Source organism: Falco punctatus (assembly GCF_963210335.1).
Source record: "Falco punctatus genome assembly, chromosome: 4".
In the NCBI taxonomy this organism is placed as follows: Eukaryota; Metazoa; Chordata; class Aves; order Falconiformes; family Falconidae; genus Falco; species Falco punctatus.
The window spans coordinates 30,601,625-30,614,629 of NC_137583.1; the positions used below are offsets into that span (position 1 = coordinate 30,601,625).

General features: G+C 47.7%; 1 protein-coding gene across 1 annotated transcript in view; it reads right to left on the reverse strand.

Moving 5' to 3' along the window:
* Nucleotides 1-13,005, reverse strand: part of KIF19 (kinesin family member 19) — a 46,294-nt gene that overhangs the window by 22,794 nt on the left and 10,495 nt on the right. The window contains 17 exon segments of the mRNA XM_080382494.1: nt 31-2,735; nt 2,739-2,770; nt 3,308-3,317; nt 3,321-3,415; nt 4,069-4,110; nt 4,113-4,221; nt 4,496-4,687; nt 4,691-4,954; nt 5,596-5,701; nt 6,153-6,295; nt 7,073-7,194; nt 7,365-7,635; nt 8,227-8,416; nt 9,466-9,658; nt 10,593-10,746; nt 11,428-11,550; nt 12,410-12,562. Of these exon segments, the coding sequence (XP_080238620.1) occupies nt 2,694-2,735; nt 2,739-2,770; nt 3,308-3,317; nt 3,321-3,415; nt 4,069-4,110; nt 4,113-4,221; nt 4,496-4,687; nt 4,691-4,954; nt 5,596-5,701; nt 6,153-6,295; nt 7,073-7,194; nt 7,365-7,635; nt 8,227-8,416; nt 9,466-9,658; nt 10,593-10,746; nt 11,428-11,550; nt 12,410-12,562 (2,241 nt within the window). The 3' untranslated portion in view covers nt 31-2,693.

A 13,005-nucleotide genomic window follows, 5' to 3' on the forward strand; every position in this document is an offset into this window, starting at 1 on the left:
ACACCCCGCCGTGGGCGGCCCCGCGCTCACCTCCCGGCCGGGCAGCGCAGCCTTCCTCGCCGCTCCGCCGCCTCCCGCTGCCCGTCCCCGTCCCGCCGCTACCCGGGCGCCGCCGCCGCCTCTCGCGAGACGCCGGGCACGGGGGTCCCCGCGGGGCCGCGGCGCAGGCGCCGCTCCGCCCGCCGGCGGGAGGCCGTGGCCCGCCCTGCCCCGCTGCCGCGGCCTGCCGGCGCGCCCCGCTGCCGGGAGCCGGGCCCTGAGGCGCCGTCGGTGCGGGCCGCCCGCCGGGAGGGCCCTAGGCCAGGCCGGGAGCGGAGGGGCCGCCCCGGTGGGGAGCAGCGCCCGGCTGCTTCCCGCCACCCCAGCGCGACCGAGGCTGCGCCAGGAAGCGCGCGCGGCCGCCCCGAGGAGACGGCTCTCCCCTCAGAGCGCCCTGAGGTGGCTGCCTTGCCAGAGCCCGCTCCCAGCGATTACGCGAGGAAGGTTCAACCTAAACCTCATTTTTTAAGTCGTACAGGTTGCGCCGAGGTCTCACACCACACCGCAGCCCTGCGTGGGTATTTAATTTCCCTGCAAACCGGGGGTGCAGAGACAAGAATCCGCCATCCAGCATCTGCCCTGCCCCGGGGACAGGACGAGGATGAGCCAGCAGTGGCTGTGGTGGCAACAGTCCCTGTTCCAAGATGGACACAGCATCCTGACACCCATCAGTGCTCCTAGCTGGAGCTCACTGTAAGACATAGCCAGTTCCAAGCTGTTCTGTGGAAGAAACCCCAGCCTTTTGGGTTCCAGCCCTGCAGGCTTTATTACGAGCAAAGTATATATAGATACTGGATGCAGCAAGGCTAGAAAACGCTGCTTGAAAAGCCCAGAACGGTTGAAGCTCCCTTTGCTACTCTTACTTAAAATGGAGAAGAACAGAAGCAAAACTCTGTTAGCCCAGCACTGAAAACGAGCATGGGCCCACCTTGCGCAGAGATGGGCTGCAGCCCCACCTGCAGCAGTTATCAAAGCTACAGCTGATAATTCACAGATTCCACCTGCAAGCTCTCAACCCCCAACTTTTACATTTATTAACAAACTTGAAACACAGGTTTTACAAACAGGGAAATTAGCACATCATGTGGCTTCATAGGCTTCACAACAGTCATGGCAAAGTGTCAAACTCTTTGTTGCACAACCTCCCCTTCAGAGATACAGCCTCAAACTGTTGCATTCAGCTCAAATGTCCCACTTTTTGTATGAAATAGCTCCAAACACTGCAACTTTCCATGGTGATTCAGCCCAAAGGTATTTAATGGAGATGTATATGCTTGGAAAACTCCCCATTTCCCCTCACTTTTAGTCCTTCAGTGTTTGTAGGTCATGTGAGGTCTTGTAAATACAGGTTTGGCTTAAGACCTGCTGGCACAGGTTTGTTTTATAGTCTGTGCTTATTTTATCTGTATATTCTTTTTTTATATCTTTGTTTACCTGAAAGGGTCAGCCCCAGGGAACAAGTATTCCTGACTTTCTGCTTCGCTATCACATCTCTTCTTGCTTCTTTCTGTTTCCTAAAGGAAAATCAGCTGCTTGCTGCACCAGCTCATGCGCTTGGCATTGTATCCCCACTTCAGGGTTTTAAGGCATTTTATAAATACAAGTAATCTAAGCTTCCTCATCCCTGGAGTGAACTATCCCTTAACTTCCTGACAGATAGCAAAGCAAGAAATGTGTGCACGGTGTCACACAGCAAGTCAGAAAGAGCACGTAGGAGAATTCTTTGCAAGTGCTGCAACTTTAAAAGAGGGTTCTTCATCCATTTGACGAAGGCACAGACCTACCTGAAATTGTCATCTGAGATACTTTGGCAGACCTAGGAGGGAAGCCACTCCTGTTTGGGGCATGCAGTCATTTATTCAGTGCAATGACCAGAACCATTTTATTTGCAGCATATTTAAAAAGCAGGGGAAATATTTTCAAATAAGCCCCTTATGGAGAAGGTTGCTGGCTAGAGACAATTGTTTCAAGAAGAAAAACACATTCCCACGGTTTACCTCTAGGCTAGCTCTTATCAGGGTCTTCACCTATCACCATGCTGCTTCTCCTGGCTGCACTCTGATGTGAAATGCTCTGTAGATGAAAAAGAGCTTAGAGCAATCTCTGGCTGCTCTCACAGCCAAACATCTGCTCACCCAAACAGCATTCCGGGCGTGTGTTACACCTCCTAGCTTCACAGCAACACACAGGGACAGCAGGGGAGAATGGGGAAACTATTTCTCAGGCATTTACATTTGGTTTTAATAGTCAGGGAGCCTTTTGGATGCATGGGTAGCATCCACACTTTTGCCCTGGGAAAAAAGGCAGCTTGGGCTCTGTGCCGACGGCTTCCGGGAGGCAAATGCTACTGGGAAAATGAGGGTTTTCTCTTCTCTTGGGCTCCGTTAACACCCTAGTTATCTTAAAGTGAAGCTAACAGCAAGAGAACACAGTACAGTGGAAAGACTTGCAGCAGGGTATGGAAAAAGCAATCTGCAATGTATAAGGTCCCTCTCCCCCCTGCTAGCCTTCCCTCTGCTTTTCAGTGTTACAACACAGAAGCTAAAATACATTTTAAGGCACACTTCCCTGCATCTGCTTCCTCGACTTCCAGCAGTCTTGACATTCATTGCAAACTGCTGGGGCCACCAAGAGTCTTGCTCCCCTGGTGGCTTCTATTTAGTCTTCGGCTGGGTCCCCAAGCGGGTGACTGACTGCTACGTTTGCCGACTGCTGGCACCATCTGCAGGCTCTGCAAGCCAGGGGAGACAAAGTACTCAGTCAAGTTTCTCATGCTTCGATTTGAGCCAGCCAGTCAAAATGGGGAAGAGACAGATTGCCACGGGCTTTGGAGGGGTGAGTTTGGCAAAGGCACTAGGATCTTGCCTTAAGGATCGTTGCCTTAAGAAGATCCCAAGGTGACACTTTCAGTGGAAGCAGTATGTTGTTAAATGGCTAACTCAGATTAAACTTTGTACTTCACATATGGATTAGACTAGGATTATGAAAAGCCCTGAAAATGTTATTTTCTTCTCGTAAGAGGTTATTTTTGGCTAAGAGGGAGATGGAGTGTAACTCACTCTGGAACGTTGCCCATGTCATCTGTTGGGGGGGAAAAAAAGTGGGGGCTTAAAACTTGGCTGTAAAACCCCCACCCATGTGACTGCTTTTCCAACTGGTCTGTTTGTGTTGCATTTACAGCTCTTTAAGTTCAAATTGCAACAGAGCAAGTGCTGAAGAATACAGTAGTGCCTCCTGAGCCAGCCAACCTGATATTTCATGTACTCACCCTTGACTTGCTACTGTAGGACCCGTCCTTTGACACGGTTAGAGTTGCTCTGCTGGATAGTGCTTGCAGGAACGTTGTCTTTTGGCAGCACCTCTTGTGGAGTCTGCTCTATCAAAAGCCGGGAAAGCTTCATTATAAACACAGTTTTAAAAACATTTTGCAATGCATGAGTCACTAATAGCTAGCCAAAATAAATTATAGCATTGTAAATAAGAATTTAACCATTTTTAAGTTAAAAAAAAAAAAAGTGAGAAAAACGTAATAGCATGTGTAGCTGTTGCTACCCTACCAAGATAATAGCACCTGTGCCAGAATGAGGAAGGATTCTGGCTACATTTCAATGGGATTTGCGTATGCAGTTCCTGGAAATTCGTTCTGGCCTTGTGTGTCTGCACTAAGCAAAACAACTGAAGCTGATAGATGGTTAGTGCAGCCTGTCACGTCTTGGTCTCCTTGCTGAGGTTTGGTTTGGATGTGAAACTGTCTTGAGCAACTAGACAAAGATCAGCAACTTGTTGCAAGTGAACCCAACTGAACCCTAATTCTTCCCCCTAAGTTACAGAGGCTTAGTTGAAGCAGTGGTCTACAAAGGATATGCTTTCTTATCCGTCAAAAGCTACTTAGACCATATAAAAAAAAATTGGATGAGATTTCTAATAGTTCTGATACTTAGACTTTACTCTGTCTTATTTCTCACATGACAATCCATCTTTTCCAAGAAAGCTGATGCAGGATGTCACCAACAGCTCTTTGGCCCCTACCTGAATGGTGGCTGATAGGAACCTTGACCTTTGCGGCAATGATATGCTACTCAAAGCTTTTGGCTGATGGAAGAGTCTAGCTCGGTGTAGGTGGTTCTCAGAAGCTTTGCCTGCATTGGGGCTTGAAGGAGTCCAATGCTTAACTTTTGAGATCTGAAAGACATCAAGTTGAGTTAACCTCAGCAGTGATGTCTCTTACCTCTGATTGTTGCCATGTTGTACCAAAAAGATTCCCCCACCTGACTGGCTTAATTTGCTGTTTAGGCAGGAGGTTGAGGGCATTATAGAAGAATAAAGATATTTAACTTATTTCTTCATGCAGTTTGTACTATGTTTCTCTTTCTGTATTTAAAAACCACCCTAGCTCCACTGGGTCCATGCCTTCTGTTCAACCCATCCCCTTTAGAAATAAACACAAAAGATCTACCCTGTGGAGGTTTGGTTCGAGAGAGCGAGATCTTTCCTTTCTTGCTGTCCTCTCAGCAGACATCCCCTGGTCTCTCCTGTTCTTCAGCACTCCTCCGGCTGGGGAGCACAGCTGGCTCCCAGCCGCAGGGTCCAGCAGCAAGCCCCCAATAGACACACTGTCTCTTGTCTGACAATCTTGGGTGGAGTTGGCCTACAGATACTTCAGCTCAAGCATGTCTCCCTGAGAGACGTGGTCCGAGGAGACTTTGCTCCCAGGGTCTTTGTGTTGGGCTCTGGAACGGTGACTGGCTGCAACGAGGGAGATGCTTTTGGTGTTTGCAGCAATTTCTTCCAAGGTCTCCAGACTCAGTGGAACTGCAGCAGTGCCTGATGGTGACTTTTTCCCATGCAAGCCTAGAGAGGTGGGGGAACGCAGCCTGGGACTCATCTTTCCGGCAGCAACACCTGTTGGTTTCTGCTAAAAATCAGAGAAATAGCAGTATTATTTGCTTTTCAGTCAAAGCTTTTATACTTTTCCCCTTCAAAGCACTTTCGAACAACTGGAAGACATGAAATTTCACCTGAAATACTGTTGTAACTTCGATGTATAGAGAAACAAAGGCAAAGCTTTTTGACTATGCATCTCCCATATAGAGTGATGGCTACAAAATGAGTCAGCTGGCAAGCAAGAAACTGATGAGCTCTTAACATTCCCTCCTGTTCCAGGGTGCTAAGTGAATTGGGTTTCATCAGATAGACATCAGATCAGGGCCCAACAGACCAGTGAATGGCGATCATCCCTGACAACGCAGGTCCCCTCACACCAGACTCCATGGTGCATCTCTACAACTCCTGCCACTCCACTGGACACACTGGAGACTTGGTGATTCAGAGGGAGAGCCCAAATTGGAGGTGGCAGTTAAGCCGTGGCCTCTTAAGTAAATCCCAGGCTTTAAACCCAAGGCCAGTGCTCTAGGAGTGATGTTATTGCTTGCCAAAGTTTATCTTCCTTGCATACAATAGATTCTGTGGTTTAGCTGCCATGCATGTTCTGTCATCACAAGAGGAAGCTGCTATCCACAACAAACGTGCCTTGAATTCCTTCCCTGCCACGCTGACCTGCTGAACTGGGCTTTTTGGCAAACCAGAGAAAGTTGGGCTGAGATGGGTATCCAAAGACCCCTCCTTCCCCCAGGGCATTGTTTTAGACGATCTGCAGCTGCCACTGTGAAAAGAATATGCCAGGCAGTTAACAGATGAAAGCACAGGCCCTTCATCAGCAGGGAGAGATGAAACATGTCTAGATGAGAGCTCTCAAGCTGTGGGAAAAGCCAGAAGCCTGGTAAATGTGGTAATAGAGGACACAGCAAGGAAGGACTTCAGGATTCATGAAGGAGAGAGATTTTCGTCCCCTGATCCTCACAGACTTTGCCATTTTATTTGGTTTAAATGCTTGCCAATCCACAGAAGCAAATCTGAACATTTCCCATAGCCCTCTCTGCAGAGAAGGTTCCTGCTAACACATAGAGCTACTTGCAGGAAACTCTTTTCTAACAGATTCCGGTTTCTAGAGGCTCTTCCAGTTTGATGTCTCCCAGTTTTGGGGAAGCACCTGGGAGCTGCCAGGTCCCCGTGCCCTAGAGAATAATTCTATTAATGATAAAGATTTGCGTTACCTGTCTGACTCAAGGGTGATGGAGGGAATGTCAAACTTCACCCCCCATGGAATATTCGTCACGTTCCCAGGTAGAACATTTCTGATCTCATGTTTATTAGGATCCAGATGCTGACTTACATCCAGAAAAGGACTGTTGTGGGGCTGCAGGAAGAGGGAAGAATGAGATCCACAGCTGATTTTTCTCACTGTAAAGCCCCACCTCTAGCCCAGGCTCTCAGCCTGCAGTCACAAAGACACTCTTGATACCTTATGTGCTTTTCCATAGTTCCAGCCACCTGCTATTTGCTCCCCTCCCAACATGAATAGCATTAAATTTATTATTCATGGTGAAACCCAACTCCTTGCCCCGTTTATTCTAATCATAATAAACAGGGGAAGCTGCTGCTTGGACTCCCTGCTGAAGACTAGCAATTTCCTGCCAGCCCCTTACTGTCTCAAAACACAAGTTTTCCAAAGACAAAGAGGACATCTTTCATTTCTTGCAGGAAAGACCCAAGGACCCGGATATCTACTGTGCCATGAGCGAGCAGAGGCCTCCATGTTTGACAGTCTCCTACAGCCAGCACTTGGATGGCTGCATGTTTGGCCACCTAACGTTTTGTTTTCTGTTTGCCGCCAAGCCAGTTATCTCTTCCCAATCTGACACAACAGCAGCTAGGAGGATGAACACACTGGCTCATGCACAGCACTGCCTGGGTCCTCCTCTGTCACTAAAAGCCTTATCAAGTCTCTGAGTCAAAGGGAAGGGGACAAGGAGAACGGAGCTCCAGAGACAACATGTTCCTAAAGCGAAGCTCTGTACAGCTCCTGACCAGCACCAGGACCCAGCCAGGCTTTGGGGGTGTGTGAATCTATGGCTATGACACAAGATAACGGGACAGCGTGGTTTCTCCAACACAAAGGTCTGTTCTGCCTTACCCTGAGCATGCTGGACATGACTGAATGTAGCAGAAGCAGGTGGCTCAGTGTCCCCTCCTCCAGCTCAGAGAGGTGCAGGTGGTGTAACCTTGCCAGTGTCTCTGGGACAGGAATGTTCTGGGCTGGAACAGAGATGGGGAGGAAGAGCTAAAGATCACTCCTAGAGAAACAGCTGAGAACTGTGGAGTCATGACATCCAAGCAAGGTTTTCTGGGTGGATTGTTCTCCAGTTTGCCATCAGACAACAAAGCTTGGAGACAATGACAGATCAGGAGCAAAGGTGCTGCTTTACCTTTTATTAGTATTTGCTGCTGCTGAATAATTTCTTCAGAGAGTAGCATGTGCTGCTGCAGTTGCTGGATCACAAAATCCTTCTGGCACAACAAATTCTCCTTGTACAGCATGTTTGCCTGCAGCTCTGTGTTGCCAAGCTCAAGCTCATGGGCTCTGCAGAGGAGCCTTATCACCTCCTGCTGATCCTCACTGGTGCGTTTTGTGGAGAAAAACTCCTCCATCTGGGAAGCTTTTTCCTTGGCATTTGCTAAGTGCTGCTCCAGCTCTGTCTGAAAAAGATAGATAGGGGTTTGTCTAGGCAGCTCAGCTTCTTGTGATAACAAAGGCATCTGAGCAATTCTCTGCTGTATCCTTCATGCTGAGATTAAAGTAGTATCTACAAAAAGTATTTTGCTTATTCTAGTGGCAGCTACCATGTTTCAGTCATGGCGGATATATCCAGACACATAGTCCTTGCCTAGAGGAACTCACAAACATTAAAGTTTGCTACCAAAAAAAGTAATCACCAAAACTGATTACCAAAACATTGAACAACCAGTGAGTGACAAACCCTCAGAGTGTCCCCGAAAGGGGAAAAGGGGAGAATTAGCTCAGTTATGGGTGCATAAGCCCAGTGGGTGCTTTTCCCTTTATGCTAAGAAACACAGGGACAAGAGGCAGGATGCAAACAATGTTCCTGTGTGGTTTCCTTCAGCAAAGTATTTAGGAGTCCAGCTGCAATGCAGGTGCCACACTGCTTTTGCAGTGCTAGCCCAAAACCCACAAGAACCTCTCTGAGTTATGCTGCTGCCATCCTTCCCTCAAGCACCCACTGGGCAGAGGTCAGATTTGCAACCACAAGGGCACCTTCACCCTCTCACCTTCAGGGCCGCCGTCTTGCACTGCTCTGCCAGCAGCAGGCTGATCTCTTCTCTTGCTACTGTAACTTCATGAGGTTCAGGTGAATTGATGAAACCCACTTCCTTGTCTTCCTCCTCTGTGTTTGCATCTTTCTCCTCCTCTGCTGGCTTGCGATACTTGCATGCACCCTGATCTTTCTCTCGTTCCCAGCTGCCAGCAAAAAAAGGAGTTTCTGGGACATGGTGACATAACTCTTAACGATGCATGCATAGCACTTCATAGTATCTGTCCAACAACTTCTTGCATGACAGCAGTAGAACTAATTAGTCCAGACTGTTCTGGAGCTGGACAAACCACGCAGAAGAGCACAATGATTGCTCTGGAGCTGGACAAACCACGCAGAAGAGCACAATGATCTTCCTCCCGTTTGGAAGTCTGTAGGACAGACCTCCTCTGTGATCTTTCCATGGCAAGGCAAACAGTGCTTTTTCCCACCTCATCACAAATTGTTGCCTATTCACAGGTACTTGTTGAATATCTTTAATGTCCTGAAGACTGTTTTAACTACAAAAGACCCAAATCCTAAGAGACTATAAAATTTACAGAGGCATTATATGGGTGACTAGTGATAATGAGAGGGAACTGACACACAGATTATCCAGAAGAAAGGGATGATGATACTTTCTCTGACATTAAATCATGCCCAGATGCAGTGCATCCAGATGGAAACCACAAACACAGAGTGACTGGACCATGGAAGGACCAACAATCCCAGTCTGCACTGCCATCCATTTTTTCCGTTAAAACTCAAGTCCAGAATAAGGGCCAAGAGGTGAGGCATCTACTGTCTATGCTTTCAGTCTTGAGCTTAAACCTGATACTAGAGGTAACAGGTTGCCTTACAGAGGTACCTCAGGCAACTGCACTGCAGTGCAGCACCATGTGCAGGCTGCAGTCTCCTTACAAGCACCAGGAGGGATTAGGGATGTGTTTCTCAATAGCAGAAATCACCCACTGCAAATATAGCACCTTAATCTAAGGCTCAGAGTCGCATGGACTTAATCTACCTTAAATCCCTGGGCACCTTTTGCAGACCACCACCTTCCCAAGTTCTCCTCGTCACACAAGTAAATCTCAAACCTACACTTGATCTCATCCTTTTGTCATTTTTGTTGGGAGGACCATGGGATATTGGCATTTCTCATGGCGAGTTTGGAGGTCCACGTATAAATCATGTTGAAAGCTAAGGAGAGACTTACTCTGTGATTGTTAGGAGGTTCCTGCAGGTATCAACGTGCAGCTCAATGTTGGTGTTTTCCAGCTCCATCAGGCTGCAACACATCTCCATTTGCTCCCTGAAAGCCCCAACCAGCTGTGCCCGCAAGGTGTTCATTACTTGGCCACTGTGTGCCTCAGAGCCTCTGTGCCTCTCTGCTACAGGAGAAGACATTTCTGATCTGCTGTTAGGCCAGGTAAACATCTGCCAAGTCCCCACAAAACTACCCTGAGACCAAGCTGCTCGGTCCACATGTTACAAGGCATTCATTTATAGGACTCTGCTTCATTTTGCAGTCTCTTGAAGTTAATAGTTTGCTTAATAAATCTGATATATCTTTATTGTTAGCAATATATAGGTCTCAGCGCTACTGCTTTTGTGAGTATTAAGAGGATACTGCATTGCAGGGACATCTCTTCCATCTTTCTACCCACCAAAAAGAAAAAGTTATTGGTTTTTCTGTGCTTGTTATCTAAAAATGGCCTTGGGTATTGGTAGCAGAGGCCAGTTATACCTTGTGTCTTGTCTGTCAGAGAAATTGACAATTTTTATTTCATTCCATGCCAGATTCACTGACAAAAGGAATAGTCCCCAGGGCAGAACAATCAGTGTTTAAAAAGCTTCACTCTGCCCCCCTCTCTCTTTTTTTTTTTTTTTTAAATTAAGTGCAACGAACCATACAACAGATCTCTGTGTCCTGACATGGCCTCAGAGCCCATGATGATGCAGGCTACAGAACTTGGTCACATCTCTGTGAGAGTCAGAACTTCTCACAGCAAATGCCAGCACTTGATGTCAAAGGTCTTTTCAAGGGCAGGTTTGTGAAATCTAACACATTTTAATGTTGGGGAAGATGCTGAGGAGGTTGAATGTGTTGTCCAGAGTCACACAGTATATCAGAGACAGGCTCACACAGGAAAACAACCTCAGCTCCCCTGGCCATCAGACTGTGTTCTCTGCTCTGCTTCTCTACAAGCATTGCTAGACCAGTTTCCCTCAGCCATATCTGCATGGAGGCCCGCCAAGCGCTACCACAACCTGTCCACACAGCTCCTCTCCCCACTCTCTTCCCTCCAGATACCCCAGACCAGTCCTTGCTCCTGGCTCTACCTTGCAGATCCCCAAGGTCAGAGCCGACTGTACTTTTCTCCTTCTCCTGGTTTTCCGCCCTTGCCTTCAGACGCTGGATCTCCCTGTGGAGGTCTGCGATGATGCTGGTGTATTGGTCAATGTGGTAGGAGACATTCCGCAGGTTACATTTTACCTGGTGAGACAGAATACGTGAGCATTTGTCCTGCAGTCCATCATTGGTACAATGGCTGCAAACAAAGCTATGCTTTCAGTTGGAAGGGCACTAAATCCTGTGATGGGGAAGAATTTTCCCTCATGAATGGTGAAACCATAAATTAGTGGTTTTCCTTAATTATGGGAAATTCCCAAAAGGTAACAGAGAAAAGCCACAGACCCTGTGTCCACAGGGAAAACACAGAGATCCACAAAGAGTGAAAACCCTGTTGTAGATCACTGTTCAGCTTCCTTCACCCCACAAGCCTATCCATTTTATTCCTCCTTTCTGCAGCCCCCCCAGTTCCTCTTCCAGGCCCAGCATCCCCACTGGGACATGCCTCCTCCCAGTAGTCATCCTCCAGCCATCATTCCTTATGTTCTGAACCCGGGTCCATACCAGGCTCGTAAGCTTCTGCCTTTTCATTATTCTGCTCCTTTGTTTTGACCCTCATATTCCTCTTCTCATCCACGACCCACACAATTTGCTTTCCACTGTTCCCTTCACCTGCTTTTTTTCCTGTCACTCACACAGAGCCTCTACACCACCCTGTGCTGCCCCCTCTTGAAGTTTCTCCCTTCATCCACTACCTCTTGAATTTCCACTTTGCAGGCTTTAATCTCTAACCCCCACCTCCTTGTGAGTTGTTTGTTCATTTACCTGTGTCTTGATGTTTTTTGCTCGACAGGCATAGATCAAGGTCATTCGAGATTCTTCAAAGGAGGTGCTGGCTGGGCTGATATGTGCAATCATAACAGTCCTGCTGTTGCCCCCTAAGGAGTCCTAGAGGGATGCAAAGTTGACGAGGTTAATATGGACATGGCAAGGTCTTGCTGCTTGGTGGTAACCACCATGGTTGGGTACCCCAGCAGGTGCTGGTAAAAGACCATTCATTACGCCCTCTCTCCATCAACAACAAAATCAGCAAGTAATTCACTTTCTACAAAAGAATTTTTGCAAGAAAATCAGTTTCCACAAATGTGCTGGCAGCTTCCCAGTTCTGCTCACAACAGAGGCCTGCCTTTTTATCCATCTCTTCTCCTCCCCACTGTTGTCTAGAAAACACATCTGTCAGGCAACAGCAGTGGTAGCTCAGCACCAAGGCTCAAGGTGAGGTTCATAAATGAGGTTGTGAAGTATCCATAAAATAACCATCATAGCAAAGAGTGTGTCTGCAACCTTTCTGATTTCCTAAGGGAGAGGCAATTTGTGACAGCACAGAGTCACTCTCAGTCTTTCTTCCTCCTGCCCCAACAATATCCAAATTTATTGGCCAATTTCAGCCAAATCTTATAGAAGGGATGAAACATTCAAAGCCAGTAAGTTAATTAAAAAAATCACTGGTCACCTGCAAGCTTAGACATATGACCCAAATCGATAGGATTTCCTTAGCCCTGTAGGAAGCCTTTCCTTAACCACAGAGATCACAAGACAACAAGCTTGTTACAAAAACAGCAGTGTCTGATTCAAGCCCTGATTGTATTGCAAAGCTCATGCAAGATCCAGGAGGACTGTTCCGAGCTGGATAAAGACAATGCACAGAGACAGTCAAGGATCAGCTCTTAAGCCCTGTCTGATTCAAGTGGTGATACCAGCAACAGACACACCGAGCTCCTTGCTGACCCTTGGTGTACTACAGTACCTTCAGCAGGCGTGTGAGTTTGCTGTCTCGAAAATTGACAAACGGGGCCCGGCTCCCCCCCTTCTCACTCAAAGCGTTGATGCAGTTGCACAAAGCCAGCAGCGAGCGGTTGATGTGGGCTCCTTCCTTCATCCTCTTGCCCTGGTTCCGAGTCTGGGGGGAGAGGAGAGAGGGAGTGGGACAGGCAGACAAAGCACACGCTTCAGAATGGTGGGTCTGTGCCTGGGGAAGATGTGCGGCATCACTGGGTCAAGGTTTGGATGACAAAGCAATGCCTCCTGAAAAATCAGCCTGAAAGTGTGCGGTTAAACCCCATTCTGAGGCACAGAGATACTGGCAGCAGTACATTTCTTGGAGAAGATGACCCAGCTCTTCTTACTTCTTAAAAGATAACAGCTATTAATTATCTTCTACAGATTATTTCAGAAATTAAGATGCACAACTACATCACTCCAGAATTCCTGGTCTCAGTAGAAATACTGGTATGTAAAATCTCTCTCCCTCAAATCACCTCCCTGAGTTCTAGCATTTCCTCCTTCCCACTGGAGCCAGCTGCCTTATTTTCCACCCACCACCACCCCTCTATTCCACTGGCA